The 15,417-nt window shown below is 36.3% G+C and overlaps 2 protein-coding genes across 2 annotated transcripts in view; one reads left to right on the plus strand and one right to left on the minus strand.

Moving 5' to 3' along the window:
* LOC114327443 (klaroid protein) overlaps window positions 1–15,417 on the minus strand; it is a 133,359-nt gene that overhangs the window by 61,266 nt on the left and 56,676 nt on the right. The window lies entirely within an intron of this gene.
* Window positions 8,287–11,238, plus strand: LOC126882046 (uncharacterized). Its single transcript, XM_050646847.1, has 4 exons — window positions 8,287–8,994; window positions 9,140–9,332; window positions 9,565–10,068; window positions 10,134–11,238. Exons 1-4 carry the CDS (start codon window positions 8,359–8,361, stop codon window positions 11,186–11,188), a joined length of 2,388 nt encoding a protein of 795 aa, XP_050502804.1. The 5' UTR covers window positions 8,287–8,358; the 3' UTR covers window positions 11,189–11,238.

Below are 15,417 nucleotides of genomic sequence, written 5' to 3' on the forward strand. Positions count from 1 at the left end.
TGAAAAGCTGAAAATTTAAATGTTACCAAAGTAGGAGGATACTCTTTAAACATCGATTGATGAAATCCCGAAAAGTTTTTTGCACTGCAATATTCAAAACTCCTTTGTTTTTTAATTGCTAATCAAGCTTGCGCGACACTATTTTCCACCGACAGTATGATGCAAATGAAAGGAATAAATTCGTTATTTCGTAAACCGGCGACTTTAAGGAAAAATCCCGAAACAGCTCGATTTTTATTTTTAAGTTATAATATTGTGGCATATATGGTATACTAGTGACGTCATCCATCTGGGCGTGATGACGCAATCGATGATTTTTTTAAATGAGAATAGGAGTCGTGTGCTAGCTCACTTGAAAGGGTCTTCAATTTTCTATTCAGTAATATAAGCATTTATACAATTATTTAAACAGGGTGTCCTTCTAGTTCTTTTTTTTTGTCAAATAATTTAATTTAATAAAATTTTTTTGGACACCCTGTATAAATAATTATGTAAATGTTTACATTAGTGAATAGAGAATTAAAGAACCTTTCAAATGAGCTACCACACGACCCCTATTCTCATTTAAAAAAATCATCGATTACGTCATCACGCCCAGACGGATGACGTCACTAGTATACCATATATGCCACAATATCATAACTTAAAAATAAAAATCGACCTATTTCGGGTTTGTTTCTTAAAGTTGCCGGTTTACGAAATAACGAATTTATTCCTTTCATTTGCACCATACTGTATACACATGTAACGGTGTCGCGCACGCGTGATTAGAAATTAGAAAACAAAGGAGTTTTGAATACTGTATTGCAAAAAACTTTTCGAGATTTTATCAATCGATGTTTAAAGAATATCTACCTACCTTGGCAACAATCAAATTTTAAGTTTTTCACATAGTTTTTGAAGGTTAAAAATGGTCGATTTCGCAATTTTTCAATTTTTAATCGCTTATATGTCAAAAACTATCAACTTTAGAGAAAAGTTACTAAAGACCTTTTCTGTTTGGAATGATCCAAAAAATCTAAAAAAACTTTGTTCCATGCAAAAAAAATAATTTTAGGAAAAAAACAAAAAAAAACGTTTAAAAAATTTTTGACCACCTTTTGGTCCTGGCAACATGCAAATTTGTTAAAAGGAGTCCTTTTTGAGTAAGATTGTGCAAAAAATCCGAATTAGAATATTTTTTCTAGCGGATGCGCAGTGGCTTTCTGGACTATAGGCGAAAAGTTTTTTTTTAATTCGTCTATATAAAAATACCAGCTTTTCAAATCCCAAAGTATAGGTCTGGATCCCGCGTATGAAAAAAAAGTTGATTAATAGCAAGCTGAAAATTTGTGAATAGCTTAAGGGTGTCTAGTCGGATAAACTTTGATATATGGGAACACTGGAACAGGGGCAGTTTTAATTGTGGAACAGGTTAAAATTTTGGAACGGTCACACCACGAAAACGGTACATTTATTTTGTCCGACAGAACAGACGTAAACTCTCCGAACAGAGATTAAACTCTCATGCAAAAATCAGACTGCTATTTATCACCTGTCATAATTCCTGTTATTTGACATATTCTAAATGTTCCACTCATTAAAACGCCCATTTGGTGATAAATAGCAGTCTGATTTTTGCATGAGAGTTTAATCTCTGTTCGAAGAGTTTAAGTCTGTTCTGTCGGACAAAATAAATGTGCCGTTTTCGTGGTGTGACCGTTCCAAATTTTTAACCTGTTCCAAAATTAAAACTGCCCCTGTTCCAGTGTTCCCATATATCAAAGTTTGTCCGACTAGACACCCTAAAACTATTAACAAATTTTCAGCTTGCTATTAATTAACTTTTTTTTCATACGCGGGATCCAGACCTAGTAGATTTAAGTCTACAGTCAATATTAACAGAGTTATTCAAATTGTTTATAAGCCAAAATTGACTCTATTTTTGTAAAATGTTTTCGGAACGATAAAAATGAGTTTTTATTGCAGTAATATTTTTTCATATGGTTTCCACAGAATTGCTGTATCATTATTATTTTCTGAACTCTTGGGATAAACAAATTGAATAAAATTTAAACTAACTGACGAATCATCTTGAAATTTTCTGGGCATTATATGGACTATTTGACTTAACTTTTCATGCAATATCAAAGTCTTAAATTCATTTTTGCAAAAGTTATAGCAAATTTTTAATTTTCGAAATTTTAGTCTTACTTTGCAATTTTCGAAGCAACAAATAATCGGACCAAAATTTAAAAAATGCCATTTTAAACCTTTACTCATCTGCTAAAAGGTGAATACCCCAAATAAGATATTTAATTACCCCATGTTTGCCTGTAGCGATTTAAACGAAAAAACTGCCATTTTTTGACCCTTATTTGTCAATAACTAAAATTGTCGTTCCAACTGTGACTGACATTTTTGTATTTATATTGTGTTAGGTATATAGTACCCAAAAAACCCATCTGCAACCTGGCTGCTCAAGTTTCCCGACAAAAACCTTATTTCTCTGGACTTAAAAACCTTAGTTTAATCCTCTTTAGAAAACCGATATTTAATTCTGAATTCCTTATTGGTGTATTGTGAAAAGGGATTTATTCTATCTTTGAAAAGTTTCCTTTTTCTATCATGTTAATTAAATTATTATAAACTTCTTCTACAGCCGCAATACCTTTAACTCAGTTTTTATTATATAATTACTCACAAAACAAATCAAAAGATAATATATATTTTTGCCTTTGATGACATTGACAGTCATAAAATAGGTTATACCAGACTTAAATAAGGGTGTGGGTCGGTATAAATTTGGACTAAATTCTTATACCAAGTATAACCTATATCTAAGTTATTCCATGTTTATTGGTAGGTATTTTGCCTATACCTGATTTATTCTCAGTATAACTTTTATACTTGGTTTATTAGTAACAGTGAAAATGTTTATGCTCTGGATTTAACAATCGATTAAAAAGTGCTTATTTTTAGAATGAAACATTTAGTATGGTATAACTATAGTATTTTTACTACAAAAGCGATATTACGTAGGTCAAAATTTTTGACGTAAGAGAACTGTCAAAACATTAGAATGTGACTTTTCATTAGTTCTCCCACGTCAAAAATTTTGACCTACGTAATATCGCTTTTGTAGTAAAAATACTATAGACCTAAACCCAGACATCCAAAGTTAAAGTTATTGTGACACTATTTAGTCCGCTCACAGATTGGCCTATTTCTTCCCGAAGCTTCTCGGCGTTACGAGACAATACCATTCCTATCCACGGCGTTCGAGACGACCGCTGCCGAAGTATATATAGAACCGAGATTCGAGCACAGGGCAGTCATTCATTCATCGAAGCGCGTCGCGTAATTTAATGTATTCGAATCGTATGTGTTGAAATGTGTTATAGTTATCAGAATTATTATGTTTAGTTAATTAAATCATAAATTTGAGTTTGTAAATAAATTAGATGTGTTAGTTGGTGTTATTTGTAATTATTAAATAAATAAGCGATGTAAATAAAATAATATAAGTAAGTCTTCCTTTATTTAAATTAAAATTAGTGCCTAAAAATATAAATAAATAAAATAGTAGAGTCAACCGCGTAAAAAGACAATTACATCACAGTGGTGCAGAAGTGAGGATACTTGAAATAAATAAATTCAACGTAAATTTTCGGTTTAAATAGAGTGTGGAACCTTTAAAAATAAATAAAATATAAATCGTAATAAATAAAGTGTGTGATCATGTCTACCTTGTGTAAGCTAAAAATTGCAGACCTGAGACTTGAATTGGAAGAAAGGGATCTGAGTTCTACTGGGAAAAAGGCTGATCTGGTCGAACGTCTAAAGAACGCTCTTCAGGAAGAGGGTAAAGATCCAGAAACCTATTTGTTTGAAGACAAGCATGCTGCTGTGATCTCGTCGATTTCGAAGGTTTCGACAGACATTACATCGCTAGAGAACAAAGTTTCGACAGACATTACATCGTTAGAGAACAAAGTTTCTAGTGAAATCTCCCAAGTTTCCTCCGATGTTTCTAAAGTTTCGACAGACATTACATCGTTAGAGAAAAAGGTTTCTAGTGAAATTTCCCAAGTTTCCTCGGATGTTTTGAAAGTTTCGACAGACATTGCATCGTTAGAGAAGAAAGTTTCGGGTGATATTTCATCCCTTGACAGCAAAATGACTAACGAGATCTCTAGGGTCACTTCGGATTTTGACGACAAGATATCGTCCATAAAATCTACTTTTGAAGAAAAGATCAAGGAAATAGAAAAGAAAATGCAGGAAACGGAAAAAGTAGACAAAGGTATGGAACCCATCTTAACAGACATTAAAAATGATGAAACCAAATACAAATTGGAGCCACAGTCGATAGTTAAAGGGAGTGTGAGTCTTGCTCGTGTTAAGGTGCCAAATTTCGACGGAAAGTCATCATGGAACAACTACATGAAACAGTTCGAATCGGCGGCCAGAGCGAACGGATGGTCCGAGAAAGAAAAAGCTGTAAACCTCACTATTGCTCTTCGAGGCGACGCTTTGGATGTCCTCCAGACCATAGCCGTAGAGGAGACAGATGACTTCGAGCAGCTTAAAAAGAGACTGAATATGCGATACGGGCACGAACATTTAGAGCATGTCTATCAGTCGCAGTTTAAAAATCGAAGACAAAAGAAAGATGAAGCTCTTCAAGAATACGAGGTCGATATTGCCAGGTTGGTACGATATGCATATCCAACAGCTCCCGAAGACATGATGGAAAAGTTGGCTGTTCAAACATTCATTGATGGCCTTCGTGATCATGAAATGCAAAGAACACTGCGATTAGCTCGTCACAAGACGCTGGTCGATGTCTTGTCTGCCGCCCTCGAATACGAATCAGCTACCCAGGCCTCTGGCGGGTACAGTAAAGTTAGGACCGTGAAAGAGGAAGAGGATGAAGACAAACTGGACCAGATTGTCAATATGATAAAGGGTATTTCATACAAGAAAACGAAGACCATAAGGTGCTGGAATTTTGCTGAAATGGGACACGTACGGAGTTCATGTAAGTATCCTAGGTACAATAACAGTCAAGAGACTCACCAGCAGGAAAACTAGAACGGGTCGGCCTTAGGGGGGCAGCTTCGACCCGCAACTTTTCCAAAGACCCTCTCATACTAATAGCTTCTTTGAAATGTCGTGAAGATAGTGTATATGTAGATGGAGAAATAAATGGTAAAAAGTATACATTGTTGGTGGATACCGGAGCGACCAGGACCATTATACGACCGTCAGTTATAAACAGTCATAAGAAGCTCTTACCAACGCGGTTGCGACTGCGGACTGCCACCGGTGAAAATGCCAACATCCACGGAGAAATCCAGATACAATTAGGGATTGGAGCAGAAAAGTTCGTCCATACTGTCATAGTTGCAGACATCGAAGAAGATGTTATATTAGGAATGGACGTAATGAATTTGCATGGATTTCAGTTGGATTTTAAGAACCGGGTAATCAAAGTTGGCAACGAGGAGGTATTTCTTCTTCCACATGATGACAGCACTGTGCTAGCAGCCATTAAAGAAGATACAGTTGTGCCTGCGAGGAGTGAAACGATCATCGTAGCGCGGCTACAGGGAATTGTGGAAGAAGGAACACCTGTTATGATGGAGCCATGGAACCACGACGAGGAGGTTGGCCGAGGAATCATAATTGGAAAGTAATTGGTTACTTCTGCTAAAGAAATTCCCGTGAGATTGATTAATGTCAATGACTACCCAGTGACCATCAAGAAGGAGACAAAAGTAGGAACTTGTGTACCCGTGACGTCCATAATCCGTCAGACGACAACATCAGATAATTCCAACGACAAGTTCGACCAAATGGTTGCAGTTGCAGGCCAGTCTCTAAATCAAATGGAAAAAAGAAAATTAAGGGAATTTCTTAGGCAATATCGTGACATATTCGTACCGAGGGGTAAACCACTATTAGAAATCATTGTACATTTTTTGGGTAATCACCTGGCAATACATGGGAATCAACTTGGGAATCCATAGGAATCACATGGAAATCATGGGAATCACATAGAAATCCATGGGAATCACATAGAAATCCATGGGAATCACATAGAAATCCATGGGAATCACTTGGAAATCCATGGAAATCAATGTGGAAATCCACAGAAATAACCTCACTTTTTAATATCACTTGTGTTCACACATGTTTTAGCTGCCTTGTTTTTGTTTAGATTTTGTGGGTTTTTGAGTGTTTTTAGTGCTAAAAAATTACAAAACTGGTAAGTAATACTAATTCTTGAGTATGGAATTTAAAAAATATGTGATTGTACCGACATTATCAGCATCTTTAGCTAATAATCTAGTTGAATTGTTTAGATTTGTTTGATTTGCATCTATGTAAATTTAAAGGGTCAATATTGCATTCACTGTATTTAAATTTATTAATTTGTATTTATTATTAACAAACCCAGCAAACATTCTGGCTTCTTTGATTTCCAACCAGGCCCTATAAATTTTACATTTTTAATGATAACTAATTTATACCTTTCTTGTTAGGACTAGCTGAACTAACATTACATAATAATTAAAATAAAATAAAATTATTATGAACAGTGTAAAAGTTAGAGAGTATGGCTTAAGTACGTCGTTGCAATCAAACTGTGCTCGAATCTGACAGCACTGTTATAATGTATCTAATAAGAATAGGTACTATATATACTCCGAGATATACTCGTAAAAAGGCATTGCTTTATTTAAGAGTTAGATTTGTTATTATTTTCAGGTTACTTACGATGGAATATATTAATGGTTTGTTAAAAAGTTTTGAAGCTGAAGTTCCCGCTTATCTCAAATCACTTCTTATATACAACGGATTTGATAATTTATATTCCCTTTCACAGTTTAATATTGATGAAGACATTGAGAGAATGGAGTGTTATGCAAGGGACGTCCTTTCAAAGGTATTGAAAGGAGAAGAAAAAAAAGCAATGTTTGGAATTGTCAGCGAAGAATGCTCTCTATTTAAAATTCCGGAAGGCCATAAAAAGCTTTTGCGCTTTGTAAAGGAAGAATCAGAAAAAAAATTAAACTGCTAAAACGTCCACTTCTTTGTGAAAGGTCTGAAGGCTGTCCAGCTGAAAAAACTTTCCCCAAAAAGAGAAGAACAGTGACAAATAAAAGTACATCTCGATCTGAGAGTGGTAATGAAGGCGATGGTTTTTGTACTCCAAATGATGGTTGTGTTTCTCAAGATGAAGAGCAAGTTAATTATGCGATGCAGCATGTTTTAAATATTAGTCGAAGCTATATCGATAAATTTTCACGAAATGAATTCGACAAAGGCAAAATTAGTGAAGAACGATTACAAGATGTTTTAAATAATTCCAAAAACCTTAAAGTCAAAATGGATGGTGAATTTACTGCAAAAATATCTTGCCCTTTATGTACATTTATTTCTTCAGCCTATTCAGTGAAGAACTCCAAAACCGGAAGAAAATGGGTGATTTCAAACTTCCTGAGACATTATAAAATACATTTTAAAGATGATGGAACCAACTTAACTAAAAAATTACCGATTAAACCGCAGAAACCCGAAATTCAGACCACTATACTTAACTTTATAAAAAAAGATGCTAATAAAAAATGTGACTTAAACCAAGATTTTGAAGATCCAAGAGGAAATCTCTTTGACCTAACCGATCCCAATACAGATTTAAATTATGGAGCTTCGACATCATCTGGATTGCACTTGGAATTGACTACTGAATTGAGTCAAAATGATTCGTTCATTGACCAAAATTACGAAATTCATGATGAGGCACAGCAAAATAATCCTAATGGGGTTTTTTTACACTATAACACAGACCTCGACACAGACTCTCCAACAGATAATCAATCGTCGAGTCAACTAAGAACAATTGTTGTTAATGATTTTTCTACTGAGGAACATCAAGGAGCCAGCCAAGTTGTAAATGATATCCCAGTATCTGAATTAGAGTATAATCCAGACAATTAATCTCCATTGGAAGATTTTTTCTTTCTTGACAATGTAGCGGAAATCAATCAAAGCAATAATGGTTCTGAAAAAGTAAAGTCTCCCAAAGCTAAATCTTTATTTGATGATAGCAATTCCAGAAGAGAAAGAAGCTTGCGCATATTAAATGAGTTACCATATCATCAAACACAAATAACAACTTTTCTAAATACCATAAATCATGCCATAGACACTAACCCAGAAGTTACAAACACCCTAAGTATCCTTACCGAAAATCAAGGCATTAATAAATTTAATTATGGCACCAAAGGCCTACTAAAATATCTATTAGACTCAGCAATAAGAAACTCTAAAAATAAATCAGGACACACAAATAAATTTGATGACGGAATGAAACGATTCTGGCTTTATATATTCATTAGCGCAGGAAGGATGAGTTATGAAATATTGCACTCAAATTTAAAAAATATACTGCCTTCTGTCACAACTATTCACAGACAACTAGAAGAAATGAATAATATATTAGAGGGTGAAGTGAGAATTGAAGACTTAAAACTTTATTTACAAAAGAGAAATTATCCACCCATAATTTTTATATCCGAAGATCAAACTGCACTCATCAAAAAAGTCCAATATGATTCAGCTTCAAATCAAATGGTTGGCTTTGTAGCACCTTTACAGGAACAGACGAGATTTCCTCGCATTAACAAATTCCCAGTTGATTCAGTTAGCGACATTGAAAATGCTTTTAAGAATAAAACATTAGCAATAAATGCATATATTTTTATGGCTCAGCCATTAGTAGATGGATCACCCGCATTTTGTATATCAATATTTGGCAGTGATAATAGATTTACCTCAGAAGATGTTTATAAACGATGGCAATATCTCATAAAGGAAGCAGGAAAACATGGAATTACAATTTTGGGCTTTTCAAGCGATGGTGACACTCGGTGCTTAAAAAGTATGAAAATTATATCGAAATTGTCATTTACTTCATTGAACCCTTACTCTCCCTATTTTCAGGTTAGTTATATAGTACTGTGATATTCTAAATTCATAATTTTATAAAACCTCAAAAATTTTTATTTTTTTTCTCACTATAAAACAATCTCGAAAACAATACATATTTTGCTCTACTATTCTATACTTAATTTGTAATTATTTTTAGGCGAATTACAATTTAGAAAATCCAGCAGTTTTTCAAGACACTATACATATATCAACGAAGCTTAAGACTCGTTTATTAAATGAAAATATTTCTATGAATATGGGAGGAAAACGAGTATCTATTGACAATATCCGGTACATAATTGAAAACTATCCTAGAGATAAACACTTATTATGCAAGAGCTTCCTTGAATGTAAGTATACTAGAATAAATTTGCTACTTACTTTTCTAATCAAGAATCTTCCAGAAAAACGTAAAAATATATCAATTTGTCAGCTTTATTCAAATTAAAGTCCCAACTAGATATATATGTATGTATGTATGTAGCTATGGTAGGACTATTATGCATTTGGCTGTATTACATAGATAATAATTTTCGGTCCACAAAACATTTTTGAGCTATGCACTGACACTTTTCTTTTTAGCTTCCGACAAAATGAACTTCAATGCAATAGACAAGTTAAGTTCTGAACATGTCACAAATATGCTTAAGGAAGTTCCCAACGCCGAAGCTACAAGGCAATATTTAATACTGACTCGCAACATATTGGATGCATTCTTGTTAAAAGAAATTAGTGTTGAAAGACGAGTATACCTAATTTGGTATTCAACTTTTTTCATGCGTATTTGGAAAGCCTGGCTAAAAAAAAATGGTGAAAATATCCAAAAGAATTTTATCACCACAAATGCCTATACATGCATAGAAATAAACGCTCATGGAATTATTTTAGTCATTGAAAAACTTCGGCAAAATGGAATTTCAGAAGCTTTTCTTCCATGGCTGTATAGCAGTCAGCCATGTGAAAAAGTATTTAGAGAAACTCGGTCCATGAGTAGCACATTTTCAACTATGATAAATTATACACTGCTGGATGTTTTAAGAAGATTAAAACGTATACAAGCTATGCATGAGATAAGCACAGACTTAGGTAAATAACATATTGGCTGCTAAAGTTATTTTAATTCTCGATTTGATCAATCCTTTATTTTCCAGGTCCCAATTTTAGATTCCCCAGGCAAGAAAACAAACGACTTGGAAATAATTCAAGTGTCTTTAAAGTAACTGAGTTTCCATCAACTGATGAAATGATTAACATAATTAAAAAGGCCCAAGAAGACGCACTATCTGACGCTAAAAAAATTGGGATGGAAATGAACAGGGATTGTTGTATAGAAATTAATTTACCGACTTGTGACAATCCGGAAGAGCAAGAAGAGGTGCAGGGAAGTATAATTATCACTGATACCATTTCAAAGGAACATGAGCCAGACCTCGAGCCAGACTTTTCTAATGAAGACCGGGAGTTTCTTGAATATACCTCTACATTTAATAATTATGACTCTTTATATTTGAGAGACTATACGGGTCAAAAGAAAGCACAAAAATCGTGTCTGTCAGTGACACTTAAAGACAAAAAAACACGAATTATAAAAAAATCTACTCTAATTTGGTTTTTTCAGGAAAAACAGGGTCGTTTATCAACCGACAGACTGCTCCGGGTAAAGGGAATGACAGTTAAAAATACGCATAAGGGGTTATCAAAAAAAAAACAGTTCAGGAAAAAGCCAGGCCAAGGACTTCAACCAGCAGGCAATATCAAAAAAAGAAAAATGTTTCGTCAACCTCATGAACGAGCTCATAAAGATAGTACATCTGAATCTCGATCTGAATCAGATGAGATTAGCTTAGAAAGTGAAACTTTGAGTGAAGATTTCTCTGACTTAGAAGATTGCCATAACGAAAGTACAAAAATGCCAGTAATTCAGCTAGAATCTGATTATGCTGTGTTTTATGATACACAATGGTATCTAGGGCGTGTCATCAACAGCTACAGCTCAGAAAAGTTTAAAGTGAAATTTTTACAACAAGACCTGGATACTTTTAAGTGGCCCAAAAAAGATGATATCCAAGATGTTCACAAAGAGTTTATATTTTATGGACCAGTTAGTCTAAGCGGAACTGAACCATTTTCTTTAAAAAGAAATGATTTGATTGCTATTAAACAGAAATACAAAACAATCAAATCCATCAAATCATTAAAAAATTAAACATATTTTTTTATGTTATTTATTATGTTAATAAAGCTACTTTGCTTAATTATTGGTTTTTAATTATTTTTATTATCGGTTTTAAATTTAAATCCTATAAAATAATAAAAACTGAAATGGGAATCATATGGAAATCCTTTGAAACCACATGGAAATCATATGGAAATCCTTGCAAATCATATGGAAATCCTTGGAAATCATATGGAAATACCTAGGAATCATATTGCAAAACCTAGAAATCCTTAGGAATCATCAGAAATAGTTGGGAATCATTAAGCAATGATTGCCAAATTTGGAAATCATTGTACAATTTTGAGGCTAGTGGTTTACCCCTCGATTCGTACCGAAAGGAGGAAAGACAGTTGTCAAACATAAAATTGACACTGGTACCGCTAGGCCAATGCGTCAAACAGCTCGACGATTACCACAGGCAAAGAGAGAGGAAGCTGAAAGGATTGTTCAAGAAATGAAGAAAGACGGGGTGATAGAACCTTCTACGAGCCCATGGGTCTCTCCGGTGGTCCTGGTCAAGAAGAAAGATGGAACTACGAGGTTCTGTGTGGACTACCGTTTGTTGAACAATGTTACCAAGAAAGATAGTTATCCTCTGCCTCGGATCGACGACACGTTGGACACATTGGCTGGAAGTAAAATGTTTTCTACGTTGGACTTGAAGTCTGGATATTGGCAGGTAGAAATGGATCCAGTGGACAAGGAGAAGACGGCCTTCACGACAGGATCTGGATTATGGGAATTCAACGTTATGCCGTTTGGACTCTGTAATGCTCCTGCGACATTTGAGAGGCTTATGGAAAATGTGTTGAGAGGGTTATCTTGGAAAACGTGCCTGGTGTATTTAGACGACATAATCGTTTTGGGGGAGACGTTTGAAGACCACCTGAAGAATTTAGAAGACGTTTTTAATCGACTTAAAGCTGCCCAGTTAATGTTAAATCCCAAGAAATGCCAGCTATTTCAAAGTAAAGTCAATTATTTAGGACATATAGTCAGCAAAGAAGGAGTGGCCGTGGATAAGGGAAAAATCGATTCCATTAAGGAATTGCCTGAACCAACTGATAAACATCAAGTGAGAAGTTTTCTGGGACTATGTACATACTACCGGAGATTCATTAAGAAGTTTGCAGATATTGCTAAGCCATTAACGCGACTTACAGAGGAAGCAAGGGATTATTGCTGGGATGGAGACTGCCAAACGGCCTTTGAAACTTTGAAGAGGCATTTAATTACAGCGCCAATATTAGGGTATCCACTGCCAGAAGGAGAGTTCATCTTAGATACAGATGCAAGCAATGTGGGAATTGGAGGAGTGCTGTCGCAGATCCAAGGAGGACAGGAACGAGTCCTTGGATATTTTAGTAAAGTGCTTTCAAAACTTGAACGAAATTATTGCGTCACGAGAAGAGAACTTCTAGCAGTAGTAAAATCAGTGGAACACTTCTATCAATACCTCTACGGAAGGAAGTTTCTAATCCGAACCGACTATGCCGCCCTTAAATGGTTAATGCAGTTTAAGAATCCAGAGGGTCAGATAGCCAGATGGATTGAACGACTTCAAGAATATGATTTCAAGATCGAGCATCGGGCCGGAGTTAGCCACAGGAACGCCGATTCTCTATCTAGAAGACCGTGTCCAGCAGAATGTTCCCATTGCAACAAAACAGAGTCAAAGGAAGCAGCAGTACTAAGAACAACAGTGGTCAACGACGAGTGGACGCCTACCAAGATCAAGGAAGAACAAGAAAAAGATCCAGTTTTACAGAAGATTCGAAAATGGAAAGAAAATCGTCGACCATCTTGGCAAGAAATATCAAGCCTAAGCTCAGTAGTTAAGACGTATTGGGCCCAGTGGGACTCATTTATCTTGGAAGACAGCTTGCTTAAACGAGTGATGGAAAATTATGATGGTTCAGCGAGGAGAACACAGTTGGTGATTCCAAAGAGCAGAGTAGCCGAAGTACTTCGTCAGTTACACGACAGTCCATCAGGAGGGCATTTTGGAGTAAAGAAAACCCTTCAGAGAATTCGGGAACGATTTTATTGGATGAATAGTTCCGACGATGTGAAGGACTGGTGTAAGAAATGTACTACCTGTGCTACAAGTAACGGACCCTACCGGAAAAGAAAGGCTCCTATGAGACAGTACAATGTTGGAAGTCCTTTTGAGAGAATAGCTTTGGATATTGCAGGGCCATTTCCAGAAAGTGACAATGGATGCAAATACATGCTGGTGGTAATGGATTACTTCACGAAGTGGGTGGAGATCTACGCAATTCCAGACCAGAAGGCCGCCACTATTGCAGATGTGTTAATCAAAGACTGCATCAGCCGATTTGGAGTACCTCTGGAGATCCATAGTGACCAAGGAAGGAACTTTGAGAGCGATCTATTTCAAGGAATCTGTGATAAACTAGGCATGAAGAAGACAAGAACCACGGCCTATCACCCGCAATCGGATGGAATGGTGGAGCGTATGAATAGGACAGTCGGCAAGTATTTGACAAAGATGGTGTCCAATCATCAACGAGACTGGGACCAGTACCTTCCGTTCTTCGCAATGGCCTATAGATCTGCTGTTAATGAATCAACTGGGCAAACACCAACAAAAGTCCTATTTGGACGTGAGATGCGTCTACCCTGTGATCTAGAGTTTGGATGTCGACCTGGAGAAGATGTTGCTGGTGAGGATTACGTGAATGAATTACGAAGAAGAATGGACGATATACATGAGTTGGTCCGTTCTAATCTTCAGATCGCTAGCGACCGAATGAAGAAACGATACGATACCCAAGCCGAGAAGGGATGTTTCAAGGAGAACGACAAAGTCTGGCTTTATAATCCAAAGAAGCGAACAGGTTGTTCTCCTAAGTTGCAGCAGTTCTGGGAAGGTCCGTACCTCATTGTCAAGAAAATCAATGACGTTATCTACCGAATAAGCAAGATTCCTAGGGGAAAGCCGATGATAGTCCACCATAACCGGTTGGCGCCGTACGAGGGAGACCACGACGTAGATGAAGAAGTGGAAGTCAACCAAATTCGAGGAATACCTGACCTTACCTTTGAAGAGTTCATGGGTGCCTACGGAGGTACCGGTAAAGCAAGACATGGTGTTACCAATGAAGAAAAGCGAGATCTACTCGCACTTCCCGATGATTATTCACTGGCCCATACCATCCCGGCCAGTATCAAAGACGCACGAGGGTTGGCATCCGCCTTTCGAAGGAAGTTTGGTCGAGTTGCAGAACTTCAATGCCAACTGCCAGCTCTTGGCAAAGCATTGAAACTCCAAGATGCATCACGTTACCTATTCTATCTGGTAACAAAAGACACTATCCATGACCAACCTACCTACCAAGATGTATCGGATGCATTATTTCAATTGAGAGAGCACGTGTTGGAGTCCGACGTGCAAAAGTTAGCCATGCCAAAGTTAGAATGCCGCCAATTAGACTGGAGAGTTATCCGAAATATGGTAGAAGAAATTTTTAAAGACACCGAGGTCCGGGTGTTAGTCTGTTGCAATCCGCATAGATACTGGTGCGGAGCGAAGACCGTCCCCTGCCACTTTTATACAACTGGGAGTTGTAAAAGAGGGTCCAGTTGCAGATACCAGCATCCAGTTCCAGTCCCGACAAGGTTTCAGGAGGAACCATCTTTTAAGGAGGGGGCAATGTGACACTATTTAGTCCGCTCACAGATTGGCCTATTTCTTCCCGAAGCTTCTCGGCGTTACGAGACAATACCATTCCTATCCACGGCGTTCGAGACGACCGCTGCCGAAGTATATATAGAACCGAGATTCGAGCATAGGGCAGTCATTCATTCATCGAAGCGCGTCGCGTAATTTAATGTATTCGAATCGTATGTGTTAAAATGTGTTATAGTTATCAGAATTATTATGTTTAGTTAATTAAATCATAAATTTGAGTTTGTAAATAAATTAGATGTGTTAGTTGGTGTTATTTGTAATTATTAAATAAATAAGCGATGTAAATAAAATAATATAAGTAAGTCTTCCTTTATTTAAATTAAAATTAGTGCCTAAAAATATAAATAAATAAAATAGTAGAGTCAACCGCGTAAAAAGACAATTACATCACATTATCCTTTAACACCAAATTGTTCTATATGGTCCACATATTGTTGTTCAGTAAAAAGTTACACCATTTTGAGCGTCGGGTTTGGGGGGGAGGTGGTGGAGAAGTCGGTAA

The sequence above is a fragment of the Diabrotica virgifera genome, chromosome 3 (genome assembly GCF_917563875.1).
Source record: "Diabrotica virgifera virgifera chromosome 3, PGI_DIABVI_V3a".
Taxonomy (NCBI): domain Eukaryota; kingdom Metazoa; phylum Arthropoda; class Insecta; order Coleoptera; family Chrysomelidae; genus Diabrotica; species Diabrotica virgifera.